Source organism: Acinonyx jubatus, chromosome A3, assembly GCF_027475565.1.
Source record: "Acinonyx jubatus isolate Ajub_Pintada_27869175 chromosome A3, VMU_Ajub_asm_v1.0, whole genome shotgun sequence".
In the NCBI taxonomy this organism is placed as follows: domain Eukaryota; kingdom Metazoa; phylum Chordata; class Mammalia; order Carnivora; family Felidae; genus Acinonyx; species Acinonyx jubatus.
This window is the reverse complement of record NC_069388.1, coordinates 62,067,986-62,086,143: the sequence shown is the minus strand read 5'-3', so window position 1 is coordinate 62,086,143 and position 18,158 is coordinate 62,067,986. Positions and strand designations below refer to the sequence as shown.

The following is an 18,158-nucleotide window of genomic DNA, read 5'->3' as shown; positions in this document are numbered from 1 at the left end:
AAGGGGAAGATAGAATACAGTGGAATAGTTGGGTCTTTTTATGATCTGTGTCATTAGAGCCACATTTATCAAGTATTTACCAAATTTATCAAAGTAGTATGTATTGGATTTTGGGGGGGGGGTCATTAAAAAAAACTTTAAAAAATATACATACTCGAATGCCTCTGGTGAAAAAACCAATATTCGTACGGCTTTAGCACAAGTCAGAGCAGAATGGATCTTGTTCTCACTAAAAATGTGTACTTTTTTCTTGTATAGACTACAATAGAAATTGTACTCCTTGACCCTATAGAGAGAGGGTTACGGTCAAGGGTACCAATCTGAATTGTCAAGGAAGTGAACAACTAGTATTGTTTTAAAAAATATTTTCCCTGTTAATTAAAAAAGAAGCCCAGTTTGGGCACCTGTGTAGCTCAGTCAGTTAAGTGTCTGACTCTTGGGTTTGGCTCAGGTCATGATCTCACTCCTTCATGGGTTCGAGTCCTACATCGAGTTCTGCGCTGGCAACATGGAGCCTGCTTGGAGTTTCCCTCTCTCTCTGCCCCTCCCCAGTTTGCACTGTCTCTGTCTTCTCAAAATAAATAAATAAACATTAAAAAAAAAAAAAAAGAACTCCACTCTTTTTTTTTTTTAATTCAAATCCCAGTTAATTAACACATAGTGTAATAATGGTTTCAGGAATAGAATTTAGTTATTCATCACTTATGTATAACACCCAGTGCTCATCCCAACAACTGCCCTCCTTAATGCCCATTTAGCTCATCCCCTCACCCAACAGCTCTCCAGCAACCCTGTTTGTTCTCTGTATTTAAGAGTCTTTTATGGTTTGCCAAAAAAAAAAAAGAACCCCACTCTTAAAGGTGTTACTTTGAAGATAACCTATTATGAGTTAAGTTACTTACTATAATTTTTTTTTTTTTTTTTTTTAGAATTTCATGTCATCCATTTGCAACAGTCTTTTTGAAGCGCTGTTTCCTGGTTCTTCCTACCCAACTAGATTTTCAGCTTTAACCATTTTAGGCTCAGTAGCTGAAGTTTTTCCAGTCCCAGAAGGTAAGCTTTCAATAATGTTTAGAGAAAAGTATTTTTTTCTTGCAAAACACATACTTTTTTCAACATTTTGTCTTACTTAAAGTTTTAGTTTTGTCATCTTTTATTTAGGTTCTTATAGGAGGTTTTATTCTCACTATATAATTCTTCCTTGGACATAATTAAATTTGTCATTTAGGGACGTAAGGCTGAGGAATTGTTTTCAGTGATCATTATTTCCCAACCCAAAACTACAGTTTTCACGGATTATGCTTATGATGAGAAGAGTGGCTTCTCTCAACCCCCAATTCATGTGTTGCTGTTTTCAGATAGTGTACAATCTGTCCTTTAAGTTTTAAAAATTAAAAAAAATAATAGCTTCTTTAAAAAAAATAATAGCCTCTTTATGTAAAACATTCCTCAGTGAGTCTTTGTGGTTAAAATGTGGTTTCCCTTATATGCTCTCAGTTTCATAAGTCCCAATCTGGTTTCAGAAAGACAGTATGTGGATGTCATTTCCAGGCATTCTGGTTTAATGATACCCTTTATTTCGCCTGTGGGGTACTCAAGAGGATGAACATTTAACTTCCTTCTGAGTCAGTTCTTTTCCTTTCTGACAACAAATAGTTCTTTTTATCCCTGCACTTAATTAAGTGTGTACGTTTTAATGTGGATTTCTTGTTTGTGCTCAGTGTTCCTTGACTGTGGTTAAATAGAAAAATATCCTGCTCAGCTGTTCTTTTGGAGGGAATGGCCAGAGGACCAGGAGGCTTTACACTGTAATTGGGTTATTATTATTTTTAGTTTAAATTTTTAGGCAAAGTGTAATGTTTTGGCAGGGAGGAGGATGGTTTTTGCTGTTCATGCAGCCCTGCTTCATTTAAAGAACACCATTTTTTTTTCCAAGTTTTTGTTTTGAAAAGATTCAAACCAAGAGCAAAGTTTTAAGAATAGTTCACAAACGGCCATGTACCCTCTACCTAGATTCATCAGTTGTTATTATTTTGCTATATTTGGTTTATCTCTCTTTCATTATTTTTTTTTTTAACCACAACACAGTGATCAAATTCAGGAAATGTAATGTTGATATGCTATTATCTATTATATAATCCACAACAAAATTTGCCAGTTGTCCCAATGAGTGGCCTTTCTTAGAAAAAGATTTTTACTGTGATCCGGGAACCAATCCCAGATCACACACTGCATTTCACTGTTATGCCTCTTAAGCCTCCCTTAATCTGGAAAGTTTTTTATTTCGTGACATTAACATTTTGAGAGAATGTATCTCCATTTGGGTTTGCCTTATTGTTTCGTCATGATTGATTCAGGTTGTGCATTTTTGGTAGGTATAATGCATAAGTAATGTGGTGCTCTTCTCAGGGCATGTTATCAGGAGATACATGATACTGGTTTGTCCTGTTATTCATGGTAATTAATTTGATCACCTGATTAAGGTAAGTGTGGTAGGCCCAAGCTCGACCTACAAAAGATAGCATCAAATCCTTAGAACCTGTTAATGTGAACTTTACCTAGAAAGCGGGCCTTTGCAGATATGATTAAGTTAAGGGTCTTAAGATAGTCCTGATTATGTGGGTGGGCCTAAATCCACCACAGCTGTTGTTATTAGAGAGGAACAGAGGGAGATGTGACACACAGAAGAGGAGGAGTCAACAGTGGACATGGAGATTGGAGTGATATGGCTTCAAGCCATGGAATACTGGCAGCCATCAGAAGCTGGAAGGGGTGAGCAATGAGTTCTTAGAACCTCCAGAGCGAGTGTGGCTCCACCAGCACCTTCATATCAGACTAATTGGACATTAGTCAAAATGGATCCAGTACTGTGAAAAAATAGATTTCTCTGGTTTTAAGTCACCAGGTTTATGGTAATTTGTGACTTTATGCACAGAAAATGAATACGGGGCTATCCCATCGGTTTAAGGAATTTATGTTGTATTATAACTTAATTTAGAAGATAAGGTTTTTTGTTTGTTTGTTTTTTACATTTTTTTGATGTTTATTTAGTTTTGAAGGAGAGAGAGGGAGAGCATGAGAGGGGGAAGTGCAGAGAGAGAGGGAGACACAGAATCCGAAGCAGGCTTCACGCTCCGAGCTGTCAGGACAGAGCCTGACGCGGGGTGTGAACCCATGAACTGTGAGATCATGACCTGAGCCGAAGTCAGACGCTCAACTGACTGAGCCCCTAGAAGATAAGGTTTTACCTGAGAATGATTGATTATCCATTTAACAAAAATTTTTCTGTGTTTAGTGTAGTTATAGTTGCACCTAGGTGTATGGCAATAATAGTAGGCTGAATTAATATTGGTAACTTTTTAAAGTTTATTTATTTGAGAGAGAGAGAGAGAGAGTGCATGGTGGAGGGGCAAAGAGAGAAGGAGGGAATCTCAAGCAGGCAGTGCAGAGCCCCATGCAGGGCTCGAACTCACGAACCATGAGACCATGCCCTGAGCTGACACCAAGAATCAGGTGCTTAACCTGACTGAGCCACACAGGCACCCCAATATTGTTATTTTTTTTAATTGAGAGAGTAGTTTAGGTTAATTAATTTTATTATTATTTTTTAGAGTTTATTTATTTTGAGAGACAAAGGGAACACGTGCAAGCAGGGGAGGCGCAGAGAGAGAGAGGGAGAGAGAGAAAGAATCCCAAGCAGGCTCTGCGTTACCAGCACAGAGCTGGATTTGGGGCTTGAACTCATGACCTGAACCCAAGTCAAGAGTTAGGCATTTAACCAACTGAGCCACCCAGGCTCTGTGAGTAGTTTAATATATTTAAATGTACTTTAAAAGTGAAAAACCTGAGTCATCTTCCTAATGAGTGAGTCACATATAATTGGGCAGTGACTGATATCACAGTAATTATGTTAATTAAACAACTGGAGGGTAATGCAAATGGAGCAGGCCACACTTTACCCATTAACTGTAAAGGAGGCCAAGGAGGCATGGCTGTGAAATACAGTGTGGGAAACATAAATTCATTCTTCATATTTATCTCAAGAACTTGAATGTGGGTTTTTATTTTATTTTCCTGATGTGGGATTAGTCAAAATGGTTTCTGCCTTTACTCAAGTATATCTTAAGTTCAAGAAGAATAAGCCACATGTTCCTTTTTCACTGAGAGTAAAATGTCATGGTATTCATGGTGCAAAATTGGATTCCACAGTTATATTAAAAGGGTTTGCTCAGCAAATACTTCTTCAGTGCTTATTACATGTCAAGCAGCCAAGGATATGCAGTGTACAGAGCAAAATGGTTCTTATTAAAAAATTTTTTTTTTTATTTGGGAGAGAGCAAGAGAGAGAGTGAGCATGGGCAGGGAAGGGCAGAGGGAGAAGGAGAGAGGGAGAATCCTAAGCAGGTTCTATGCCTAGCACAGAGCCCAATGTGGGGTTCACTCTCACAACCTGGGATCATGACCTGAGCCAACACCAAGAGTTGGATGGTCAACAGACTGAGCCACTCAGGTGCCCCAAAATGCTTCCTGTTTTTGAGCTTAGATATTTCAACGAAGGGAGACAGACAATAAATTATCAAGTAATGTATAGAATTTCAGATGGAGAGAAGTATTATGAAAAAATATTTCAGGAAGGAAAGTGGGGGGAATATTGAGTGTCTGCTAGGATGGGAAGCTGTTTCTGTCCGTGGTGTCAGAGATGGTTTCAGATTTGAGCAAAGCTCCTAAACGAGCAGCAGGTCAAAGAAGAAATCACAAAGGAGATTAGAAAATACTTTGAGATGAATGAAAACCAAAGTACGATTTACCAGAACTTACGGGATGAAGCAAAAGCTTATAGGGAGATTTACAGCTGTAAACGCCTACATTAAACAGAGAAATGATCTCAAATCAATAACTTAACTTTACACCTCAAGGTATTAGAAAAAAGAGCAAACAGCCCACAATTAGCAGAAGGAAGGAAATAATAATATGATAAATGAGTGAAATGGAGAATAGGAAAACATTATAGAGAATCAATGAAACCACAGTTGGTTTTTTTTTTAAGTTGGTTTTTTTAAAAGGTCAACAAAATTGACAAAATTTTAGCTACAAGAAAAAAACAAAAGAAGGTGCAAATAACTTACGATCAGAAATGTAAGCAGGGACATTATTCTATTGACCTTATAGAAATAAAAATGATTATAAGACAATACTATTTATTTTCAATAAATTGGATAACTTAGATGAAATGGACAGATTCCTAGAAACATAAAGTTACTGACTTAAACAGAGAATTTGTTATGTGTAGCAAATAAGAGATGGAGTCAGTAATCAAAAGCGTATCAGCAAAGAAAAGTCTAGAGGGAGTGGCTCCACTGCTAATTCTACCAAACATTTAAAGACTTAAAATCAGCCCTTCTCAGACTCTTCCAAAAAATTGGACAGAAGGGAACATTTCCAGACTCATTCTGTGGAGCCAGCATCACCCTGATACCAAAGCCAGACAAAGATACCACAAGAAAACTATAGGCTGGTATCCCTTATAAACATAAATATAAAAATTCTCAACAGAATGTTAGCAAACCAAACCCAACAGCATATTAAAAGTATTATACCCATAGCTAATTAAGTGGAATTTATTCCAGGAATGCAAGGGTGGTTTAACATAAAAAAAAAAGGGGGGGTCAATGTAATACACCACATTAAAATGAAGGGGAAAAAAACCCATGATAATCTGTATTGATGCAGAAAAGTGTTGACAAAATTCAGCAGCGCCCTGTCATGATAAATAACACTTAGGAAACTAGGAATAGAAGGGAGCTTGCTTGCTTGCTTGCTTGCTTGCTTGCTTGCTTTCAGTTATTTTGAACATTTATGTATTTTTGAGACAGAGACACACACGAGCGGGGTCGGGGTGGGGGGGGTTGGGGAGGTGCAGAGAGAGAGGGAGACACAGAATCCAAAGCAGGCTCCAGGCTCCAAGCTGTCTGCACAGAGCCCGACTCGGGGCTCAAACTCAAGGACCTTGAGATCATGACCTGAGCCAAAGTCAGATGCTCAACCTACTGAGCCACCCAGGTGCCCCGAAGGGAGCTTTCTTAATAGGATAAAGGACATTCATGAAAATCGCACCATACCTAATGGTGAAAGATCGAAAGCCTTTCCTCTGTGATCAGGAACAAGATACAGATGTCCACTTTGACCACTACTGATCACCATTGTACTGAAAGCTTTAGCCAGAGCAGTAAAGCAAGAAAAAGAAATTAAAAGCATCTGAGTTGGAAAAGAAGCAAATTTGAACTGAGGTGTAAATAAATGACAAAAACTTGATTTACTTGCTCTAGGAGTTTCACAGGGTTCCACTAACTTGTTAAGATTAAATAAGAAATGCACATCATATTGAATATCATGCCTCAAATTAACATAGGAATGTTTTCAGGTATTATCAGTGGTTAATTTGTTAAGTGTTCTTTACATTCTGCTGTGAAGCCCATTATCCCATAGTTGTTTAGTCTTAATCTTAGATTTAAGTGGACTTGGTGACTACCATCATTCTTTTGTGATAGTTTTTCTGTTCATTTCTTGGTTGGCTGAAATTCATCTTTTCTTTGAGAAGAGTTTTTGGGGAAATGTAGTTCTTAATTTCTTATACCTCCAGAAATGCTTATGTTGCTGTTACACATGATGCTGGAATAGGATTTTGATGTATAATTTTTCACCACAACTTTCCCTGAGGATGTTGTAAGCATTGCTCCACTGTCTTCTAGCCTCACATGTTGCTAAGGCAAAGAATAAAGCCAGCTTAATTTTTTTCCATTTTGTAGATGAATTTTGTGTCTGAATGACCAAAAGATTCCTTCTTTATCTTTGATGCTCCGTGATTCTATTAGGATATGTCATTGATTTTTCTGCATTGATTTAACTAAGATGGTAGGACTTTGGATTCCAGATCAAGACATTTTACAAAGATTTTTTAAAAGATGAATTCCGAAATTTATTTGTTTTTATTTATTTAAAAACCAACTTTGGGATCTTTTTATGTACAACATAATCTTTGCAAGAGAATGGTTTTAAACAAAATTTTAAAAAGTATTTTTTATTTGGGGAACTTTATTATTTTATCATTTTAGTAAATAAAGGACAAATTATTCTTTTATATGCTACTATGGATAAACTGTGAAGTGTGAATTTTTCTTTAAATTTGACCAAATAATTTAAACATGTTGATTTCCTTTTTCTTTTATTAACTTAAAAAATTATTATTTATTTATTAAAACAATTTTTTAATGTTTATTTATTTTTGAGGGAGAGGGAGACAGAGTGTGAGCAGGGGAGGGGCAGAGAGAGAGAGGGAGACAGAATCTGAAGCAGGTTCCAAGCTCTGAGCTGTTAGCACAGAGCCTGATGTGGTGCTCAAACTCATGAATTGCGAGATCATGACCTAAGCCAAAGTTGGTCGCTTAACCAACTGAGCCACCCAAACACCTTTATTTATTTACCTTTTAAGGTAAGCTCCACACCCAAGGTGAGGCTTGGTGAGATCAAGAGTTGCATGTTCTGTTGACTGAGCCAGCCAAGTGCCTCCCTCTTTTATTCACTTTTAAATCTTTTTCTTTTTTTAGGTCAAGTCCAAACAGTGTATCAGCTGAGTCATGATATCGATGTCGGTCGTTTCCAAACACTAATGGAATGTTTTACCAGTACTTTTGAAGAAGTGAAAATTTTAGCATTTGATCTTCTGATGAAGTTACCAAAAACAGTTGTACAATTCCAGGTCTTTGGTCTTTTCCTATATAGACGTAAATGTGGTATATGCATGAAAGCTTTCTAGTTTTAGCAGCAAATAAAGCAATCTGTGGATTGTCCAGGCTCTTTGCGTCTGCCTTCTCACATCTTCTGACTATTTCAGTTATCATACGTATACTGTTGCAGGGTGGTAGGTAGGGATGGATGGTAGGGAAGGAGGAAATACCATAAGAGAAAACAAAGTCCACATCTGTGAGCTTTGCTTTTTTTATTGTTTTGATAAAAAAAGGAGGTGTAAGAAGCAGTAGGTTTTATTACCCACAAGATTTTTCGTAGATTTCAGTTAACTGTGGTCTCCCCAGTTCCCGTGGACATGTTAATATTCGGTCCAAACACATCACTTACAGTAACTTGAGTGTTTTGAGATAACATCCTTGCCAAGTTGACTGGGGAGCTGAGTGTAAGTGAGGTAGAGAACATGTTTCTGATCTTCCAACAAGCAGTAGCTAAACTGAGACTGAAACTCAGAGCGCTTGAGGTTAACAACAGTTCTCTTCCTTGGCCTCCTACCCCAGCCCCAGCCCCAGCCCCAGCCCCTAAGAGAAGTTGTCTCTTCCTGACAACTGGCACTTCTAGCTGTAGGATGAGAAGTGAAGGTGGGCTAGGAGTGATGGCACAACATGGGGTGCTTGGCTCTGCCCTTGAGGTATATTCTGAGGCTGTGACCACCAGTAGCTGTGGATTCACTGGCTCCAGAGCTTTGCTATGGCTTTCTGTTAGAACTGTATAGAGAGGCCAAAGGTGCCTACAGGGGCTGCAGCTGAGCCATAGTCTGTTCTCTGGCTGTTAGGCTCTATTTAGGGCGGGACAGCTTATAGATACAATGGGATTCTATAGGAGCGCATGTCAGAGAGCACAAGGTGTCTGTTTCATTGGCTTCTAGATTGCATTGCAGTATCTTAGAGCATCGTTCAGGTGCCCTGCTAAGCAGAAGCTTCTTTTGGTGCTTAGGCTTCAAACTTTTGTACCATATAGAGTTTTTAAAGGAGATGCTTTCTCTTCCTCTGTTTCCTTTCTCTTCTCCCACCTTCCCATCCTCCTTGCCCCTTACCATTCATCACACTGAAGCCTTGTATCATATAGATGACTCATACTTGGCAAATATTTCGAGAATATCTTGTGTGGGGAGGGTATATTATAGCAGCTGTATGAAAGACTTGGTGCTTTGATGTAACTTTAAAATGTTTTTAAATCCTAACTATTCTCTCTAAGGACCTGTGTGTGTATATATATGTATATATATATTTTTTCTGTGTATATATGTTTTTGATGGCATATCTTTGTAATACATGGTTTTACTACTCAGATAGTCTGTTGCCCTTTTTTCTTGTGGAGCTACATGTCCAAGGTCTTTATATTATATTTTTACTGACCTCAGATGATAGAACAAAGATATTTTAGACTCCAAAGGCCATGTATTGTGTTTCTTACTAATTGTTAGTTAAGCAATTCTGGGACTTAACGGTAAGTTACAAAAAAATGGCTTAGGTGCTCAATTGGTTCTTTCTAATATTTATTTAGATTTGAGCTTTTGGCCCCTATCTTTAAGTTTTTTAGGTCACAGAAAATTAAACATATCAAATGGCAAAGAATTTAAACTGAAAGAAATAGGTATTTGAATCAGTATGTTTGTTACCTGTTAGAAATAAATAGATTTCCAATTAAATTAAATATCGATATACCTATAACCAAATTAAAAATTAAGTTTATAATGATTTTTTCCCCTTGTATTAGACAGTTCTGGAATAATCCTAGTAGAATTAATATAATTGAGCCATGAAACCCTAAGTCCCAGTGTACTGAATATGCAGTCTGTATACTATGGATTTGGAACTAGGACCCACATCTCCTGACTTCAGCCCAGTGCCTTTCCATGCATGTTACAGTGAACTGTCCTTTTTCTTCGTTAGGACGGACATGTGAGTGGATGTTTCTATGAGATAGAGGTAGGGGAGCTCTGATGCAGAATTTCTGAGGCTGATATGAGCACTTTATTTTTTACACATATACATGGATTTTCACCAGGAATAGCCTGGTGGATTTGTCCTTTTGTGTGGACACAACACAGGTAAAATAAACTTCAGTGTACAAAAAACTCCATGTGGAAATAACAAAGATGATCTGGCCATTTCTACAGGAAAAGCATATTTCTGCTGGAGAAAGAGGTGCTTTAAAAAAGAAAAGCATTATCAATGTTGAATTTCCCAAAGAAATTACATTCAAGATCCTCATCATTAGAGCTGAATAATAATCAATAATTACTATAATAAAAAGTCTAACCTATATTCAGGGAGAAAGGGAATTGAATTAATGTTTATACTGAGTACAGTTATGTGGCAGGCTCTGTTTTTTAAATATGTACTATTCCTTGAAATCAAAGAAATGTTTCAGTGACAGTTACTGAGTCTGTGATTTATTCTAGGATTCGGAGAAACTGCAAGGCTTATTCCAGGCAGCACTGGAGCTCAGCACAAGCACCAAGCCATATGACTGTGTGACAGCTTCCTACCTGCTGAACTTCTTAATCTGGCAGAATGCCCTCCCCTCATCTCTGTCTGCCTACTTACAAACTCAACAAGCTGCATGTGGTGATGGAGATACATCTGCTATTGTGGTGGAAAGGAACACATTAATGGGTTTGTATTGAATAAATGACCTTTTGCTGTCGCTTATCAAAACCAGTATCTTTCTCACTATTCATTTAGTTAGCATTGCTAGTGGTTAAACATTTACTTGGTGTTTTTTATTTAAGAGTTTACCAGCATAAGAGAATACATGAATTTCTCTTTTGCAAGTAAATAGTTTACTCAGCTATGACACTGTTTCTACACAGAGGGTTCGTGTTAAATAAGTAGATATACAAATGTATATTAATACAGCTCTTACTTAAATAGGACCTCTTTCTCTGCCAAAAATTGTGCTTTTTTTTTTTTTTTTTGCAGAAATTTTACTGTATCTACAGCCAGATCATCTTTGCTGTTTCTATATAGAGCAGAGTTCCTTTGTCTGTCAGGGCTCATGCTTTCACTGGCTGTCCCACTCCTGCCTTTTACTCTTCCCATAGCCGGTTCCAAGACCTAGGGTCTAAGTTGGCTGAGGCCTAGTGACTTCCAACGAATATTTGTTGAGGACTCATGTATTTACTTTTGTGCTAGTAAATCTTCATTTTGGAATTATGAGGACAGATATGGATTTTTATTTAAAAAGAGAGAGAGGTCAGATGTAGGAAGAGTATTAAAAGTTGTTCTCTCCAAGATGGCAAAAATGTTGTGAAAAAGAGAAGTAATAATGGGAAAAAATTAGGAGGCCCTGGGTAGTTCTGGTGGAAACGTGGCCATGGATTTGGGGATAGAGAGGTGACAGTGCCATGGAAGATGGCACTTACCCACTCTAGTTGCTTCAGGCCTTGGTTCGAAAGGAGACCCTGATACATGAGAGGAAGAGGTTTGCACTTCGGGTAAACTGGGGAGTTCATGTACAGGATTTATTTTATTCATTTTTTAGTGTTTTTTTATTTTGGAGAAAGAGTGAGCGAGCAAGTGGGGGAAGGGCAAAGAGGATGAAAGAGGATCTGAAGCAGGCTCTGCACTGACGGCAGAGAGCCAATGGCGGGCCTCGAACTCATAAACCGTGAAATCATGACCTGAGCTGAAGTCGGATTCTTAACCCGACTGAGCCACCCAAGGTCCCCTCATGTACAGGATTTTTTAAATTCAAGGCATTTAAAAACTTTGTGAAATTTTTCACGCATACAAAAAATATTTAAATATATTTGGGATTTAAATAGTAATAGTATAAAAATTTCACAAGTTTTATTCCCAAGCTAGGTGATAACACACAACTTAAGAAGTACAACAGCACCCATACCTTTGAAGCCTCTCCTTTATCCTGGCTCCCTCCCCTTGCCGTATAATTACTGTCCTATATATTATGTCAGTCTTTCATCTTTATTTCACCTAGATTTTGCCACCCATGTATATATCATTTAAGCAATGTATTATTTACTTTTACATGATTTTGAATTTTATATAAATAGTACCATATGTATTATACAAGTTTACTGCAATTTATTAGTACATTTTCCTGTTGATGGACTTCTTCCTTCTAAATAAGTAATGCTGATGTGAACACTCTCGTATGTATATCTTCTATTAGACATGTCTAGGAGTTTATGGTAAACAAAAAAGGATAATAGTCTAGTCATAAAATATGTGTATCCTCAGTTTAACTAGATGATGCCAAATAGATTTTTAAATTACATTCCTACCAATAAATTATGAGAGTTGTGGTGTATTATATCATCACCAGAACTTGCCCTTGTCAGATTTTAAAAGTTTATGCAATATAAAGTAGTATCTTGTGGCTTCATCTTGCATTTTTCTGATGGCTAATGTAATTGAACATCTTTTTACATGTTTGTAAGCCATTTGCTTCTCCCCTTCTGTGAAATGCCTTTGTTTAGTTTTCTATAGGGTTGTTTGTCTTTTTCCTATTGATTTTTAGGACTTATATATTCTAAATGTTAATAATTTACTGGTTAAACATAACTCTAAAATTTAAAGCTGCTGAGCTATGCTGGGATAACTGGATAGTTACACACAAAAGAATGAAATTGAACCCACTACTTCATACCATATTACAAAAATTAGTTTAAAATGAATCAAAGACCTAACTGCAAAAGGTAAAAAGAAAACATGGGTGTAAATCTTTGTGATCTTAGGTTAGGCAGTGGTTTCTTGGATCTGACACCTAAAGCACAAGCAAACAAAGAAAAAATAGATAAATTGGCCTTCATCAAAATTTGAAACTTGTGTATGTCAAGGATACCATCAAGAAAGTGAGAAGACAACCTGTAGAAGGGAAAACATATTTGCAACTCCTTTATCTGATAGAGGACTTGTGTCTAAAATATATGAAGAATTTTTACTACTCACTAGTGGAAGCATATTACCAAATTTAAAAGTGGACAAAGAATCTGAATAGACATTTCTCCGTAAAAGACAAATGTGAAAAATAATCACATAAAAAGATGCTCAGCATCATTAGCCAGTAGGGAAATACAATCAAAATTACATTGAGGAAGCACTTCATACCTAGTAGGGTGGCTCTAAACAAGAAAATAGATAATAACGTGTGTATGGGGATGTGGAGAAAATAGCGTTCTCACGCACTGCTGTGGGAATGTAAAATGGTGTAGCCACATTGGAAAACAGTCTGGCAGTTCCTTGAAAAGTTAAACATGGCGTTACTATATGATCCCACAGTTCCACGCTCAGGCTGCTCTAACAAGTACCATAGCCTGGGTGGCTTAAACCATGGACATTTATTTCTCACAGTTGTGGAAGCTGAAGAGTTTGAGATTAAGGTGCCAGCAGTTTTGATGCCTCGTGAGAACCCTTACCCTGGCTTCAGAGAGCACCCTTCTTGCTCTGTGCTCACATGGAGGAGAACAAGCTCTGGTCTCTTCCTCTTCTTTTAAGGACTCTAATCCCATCACAGGGTCCCACCCTCATGACCTCATCTAAACCTAATTACTTCCTAAAGACTCCATTTTCAAATACCATCACACTGGGGGATTAGAGCTTCAACATATGTACTTCGGGAAGGACACAAACATTTAGTCCATACTGGGCATATATACTTGAGAGAAATGAAAACTATGTCCAAACAAAAACTTGTACGTGAATGTTGATAGCAACATTATTCATGATAAGCAGAAAATGGAAACAGCTCACATGTCCATCAACTGTTAAATGGATAAATAAAATGTGATATGTTCATACAACGGACTGTTATTCAGCCATTAAAAAGTGAATATTGATACACACTACAACATGGATGAGCTTTGAAAACATTATGCTAAGTGAAAAAAGCCATATAATATATGATTCCATTTAGGTATGTCCAGAATAGGCAAATCTACAGAGACAGAAAATAGATAACCTTAAGCCTGGGGAAGGTGAGAGGTTGAGGGAGGGGAGTGACTGATAATGGGTAAAGGTTTTTTGATGGGGAGAGGATTAAAATGTTCTAAAATTCACTGTACCGATATGTGCACATATCTGTGAATATACTAAAAACCATTGGCTCGTGCACTTTAGGTGTATAAATTGCATGGTATGTGAATTATATCTCAATAAAGCCATTATTTTAAAACGACAGCAACTGTTCTAATAGCACATGGCACATGGGCCTGGGGTCTGATGCCCCAGATAGAGGATGTCTAGGAAGGATTCAGAGTGAATGCTATAAATGGATCCAGGAAGTTAAGGAAAGACACAGTTCTACCTTAACTGGAAATACATAACAGGCTAGATAACTTTGGAAGATCTCTTCATTATTTTTTTTAATGTTTTTTTGAGAGAGAGAGAGAGAGAGAATACATAAGTGAGCTGAGCAGGGGAGGGGCAGAGAGAGAGGGAGAGAGAGAATCCCAAGGAGGCTCTGTGCTGATAGCCCCATGTGGGGCTCAATCTCATGAACCGTGAGATCATGACCTGAGCCAAAATCCAGAGTCAGAAGCACAGCAGACTGAGCCACCCAGGTGCCGCTGAAAGATCTCTTTTAAAAGCAACAAGAACAACAACAAAAACAAAAAACCTTGAACATAAAGCTTAGTTGAGTTGGATTTTTTGTGGGCACTGTTGAACTATTCACAAATTTATAAATGTGTTTCTAAGTTGGCATTATTCTGGGTTTTTGTTTGCTTTTTCTAGTTATCAAATGCTTGTTGGAAAATCTTGAGGAGGAAATATCTCAGGCTGAAAATTCTCTGCTTCAGGCAGCAGCATCGTTTCCACTATATGGGCGAGCCCACTGTATAACAGGAGCTTTGCAGAGGTTGTCTCTAAAGTAAGTATATCCACAGCTCTCTCCCGAGCACGCATTTCTGAGCTCTCAACTCTTACTGGAATGTGTCCTAGGAAAGGAATGTATTGCGTTAAAGAGAATTCAAAGTTAGATTTTAAAAGGTACCTATGTACACATATTTTTATATGTCTTAAATATTTCATAGATTGCACAGTTTAGAAACAAATTGTTTCAACTTCTTATGTGTCATAATTTCCATTTGGAATTTTTGATTGTTTGCTTTTACTACAAATTTCCCTACTGACTTTTGTTGCAGCAGCCTGCAGTTGGTGAGTGAATGGAGACCTGTGGTAGAGAAGCTCCTCTTGGTGTCGTATAGGCTTTCTGCCGTGGTGTCTCCGGTCATTCAGAGTTCCTCCCCAGAAGGCCTCATCCCAATGGACACTGATTCAGGTCAGCAGATGAAAGAAACTGTAATTATTATATTTTTCCTCATTACCTCCCCCCAGTGTACCCCCCCAAACCATTTTTTGGGGAAGATATAAAAGTTAAATAGGTTGGTTAAAGAATTGCTTATGATTAGTAAGATTGCTGCCACTTTAGTATTGTTTTTTACTCTTAAAAAATAACCAAAACAAACAAATCAATAAAGCCGGATGAGTGAAGTACTTTTTCTCCTGAGGTAGATTGGATTTTCTAGTATTGTCATTTCGGAGCACCACCTACTAGATAGCAGCTGGGACTGGGAGAGTGGGCAGGATAAATCAGAGAGGTGGGGTTCAGTCAGAGAGGGCAACCTGTTAGGAATCTGGAATGGGGAAAGAGCATTTGATATACAAAGACCATTTAATTAAAAAAAGAAATAGGAGAAGATACTCAAAATGCCCCAAATTGAACTCATGAACTTTTATCTGTCTTTTCCCTCCCAACCCCTGTGTCTTTGTAAATGGCCCTTCCAAAGATCTGTTTACATAAGTCAAGAGCCTCGGACTGCTTGACGTCTCTGTCTTGCTCCGTATATACTGCCTGTCCTCACATTCTTTCAGTGGTGCCCCTTAACTGTCTTTCAAATCTATTCTCTTTTTATCTGTATCTTCTAACCTTACTCCAGGCTCTCCTCCTCTCTTGTTCGGATGACTCCACGGGCCTCCCAACTGGTTTCTCCCCATCTCTTGGCTCATTCCATTTCCTTTTTACTGTGTTCACAGCAGTTTTTTCTCATATAATTCATCATGTTCCACATTATCTCTGCTTAACCCTTGTTGTCTGCCCCACTCCATCTCCCTTTATTTAAAATACTTGAGTGACCTCAGATCAGATCCTATAATAGTTGGGCTCCTGCAACCTTGCCAGTCTCATTTCTTACACTTTTCTTCTTCCCAAAGCATTCCACATGGAGTTGTTGCAATTTAATTAACAGGGATCTTCTCGGTATTTTCCTCCCTTGTGCTTAGCAAGTGCCTGGTAGAAAGAGGTTTACAATAAATATTTGTTATAATGAATAAACCAATGCAGGAATGATTCCTGAAAGGTTAGGAACTAAGTGTGTGGGATGTCGTAGGTGACATATATATACCTGTATTACAACAGCCAGAAGGGATTGGATGCTAAAGGTGTTATACTAACAGGAGTATTTCTTTGAACACCTAGAAAATCATGAAGAAAATTTACATTTGGCATTGAAACATAGTGAATGCATTTTGGAGTGCAAATGAGAGTCTTGTATTAAAAACACACTGAGCATATATCACAAATACCCAATTAAAGTAACTTGGAGTTGTGTGTTTGTGTGAAAATGTTAGATTTTGTTCTTAACTAAAAATGAGTTGGCAGATTGATGATGGTTCATGATCTTAAGACACAGTTATTTGTTAATTTTGGCTGAGAGTTGACCAAAATTTGATGTTTTAGTTTTCTTACTTAAACAGTACATGGGAGTAAGGAACATTCAATCTCAAAGCTAATATTTGGATCAGGCAAGTACCAGTATATTCTGAATGAGAAATCTTGAATGTTTGTCACCTATTGTGGGTGGGGCCTATAGACTATGCTAAAATTCTGTTTGTTATTCAGGTTTTAAAATACCTGTTGGTCTCAAAAACAGTCTGTGGCCCACAGACTTTTCCTTGATTTTTGCCTTTTCTTTTTTCATCTGGTTGTCTCCATTTTTCCTGTTTTTTTTTTTCCCCACACTATCTGCCATGCATTCTGAATTTCTTGAAAATGTTTCTTTTCTCTGAAAGCCATAAAAATAAATGGGTCACATTTTATTCTGATTATCCTTTTTTTCTAAGTCTTTCCATGGTTTCTATTTGGAGCCAGTGATAACTTTTTTTTTTTTTTTTTTGTATTTTGAGAGAGAGCAAGTGAGAGAGAGAGCATGACCAGGGGAGGGGCAGAGAGAGAGAGGGAGAGAAAGAATCCCAAGCAGGCTTCATCCTCAGCCCGGATGGAGCCTGACTCAGGGCTCGATCCCACGACTGCGAGATCACTACGAGCCGGTATCAGGAGTCGGCTGCTTAACCAACTGAGCCACCCAGGTGCTCTGCCAGCGATACATTTTCATGGCTGTCAAAATTTGTTTTGGCAATATTTCATGGAGGTCACGAATGAACAGAAGACATTGGTTGAATCATCATGGTAGCAGTTTGGGTCTTTATAGCTCCTTTTAGACCTAAAATGTAAGTTTGTATAATAGGTATATGAAATACCCATTCTTTGATTCGTTAATTGGTTTCAGGTGATTAGTTGTCGTTATTTATTTATTTTTTTTCTTAAAATATCTGAGCCTGGTTAGCTCTTATTACTGTGTCACGTATTCATTCCCTTAGTCCATGTTACTGAACCTCTGCCATGAGCCAGTGGCTGGTGTAGGCGCTGGAGACCCAGCAGCGAACAAAGTGTTGCATTCATGGAGCTTGCATTTCCTAATCCATTAAGTGCTTAAGGAATAAATATGAAGTTCAATATAATACTAGGATTGTAAATCATACTTAGAAAGCAGTATATTGTGTAATGTATTTCAAAGTCAAATATAGAGTCTTTATAATCTTTCTGGGCTATAAAAACATTTTTTTCTTTATTTCTAATTGAAGCATGGTTGACAATACGATATTATATTAAGGATTGTTTTTGTTGTTGTGGTTTCTTACCTCTTAAAACAAAATTGCACTTTGGTGCTCTTTTTTCACGTGATTGAGCACCGTCTTGGAGATTCTTAGACAACACTAAGAAAAGCAACGTAAATGAGATGGTGGTCTTTGTCCTATGGAGAGTTTCTGTTGTATTGTTTTGTCCTGTCTTCAACCAATTTAAAATTTTTGTCGTATTTTAAAAGCATACTCAAGTGTCATGAAGATCTTACATAAATAATTTTCACATTATCTACCCCATGTGACCCTTCTAATAGAGCTGATTATTAAGTATTAAAAATTACAGGGGCACCTGGGTGGCTTGGTCGGTTAAGCGTCTGACTTCGGCTCAGGTCATGATCTCATGGTCCGTGAGTTCAAGCCCCGCATCAGGCTCTGTGCTGATAGCTCAGGGCCTGGAGCCTGTTT

The 18,158-nt window shown here is 37.7% G+C and overlaps 1 protein-coding gene across 8 annotated transcripts in view; it reads left to right on the top strand.

Moving 5' to 3' along the window:
• THADA (THADA armadillo repeat containing) overlaps positions 1 to 18,158 on the top strand; it is a 326,086-nt gene that overhangs the window by 30,908 nt on the left and 277,020 nt on the right. For 6 of the 8 annotated variants that reach the window (XR_008289288.1, XM_027072570.2, XM_053200530.1 and 3 more), the window contains 5 exons: positions 930 to 1,053; positions 7,605 to 7,756; positions 10,211 to 10,424; positions 14,505 to 14,640; positions 14,915 to 15,051. Coding sequence is in view for 7 of the 8 variants with exons in the window: in XM_027072570.2 (XP_026928371.2) it covers positions 930 to 1,053; positions 7,605 to 7,756; positions 10,211 to 10,424; positions 14,505 to 14,640; positions 14,915 to 15,051 (763 nt within the window). In the remaining variant the exon portion in view is untranslated. The remainder of the gene's footprint in view (positions 1 to 929; positions 1,054 to 7,604; positions 7,757 to 10,210; positions 10,425 to 14,504; positions 14,641 to 14,914; positions 15,052 to 18,158) is intronic. The other 2 variants (XM_027072572.2, XM_027072571.2) reach the window with 1 other exon arrangement.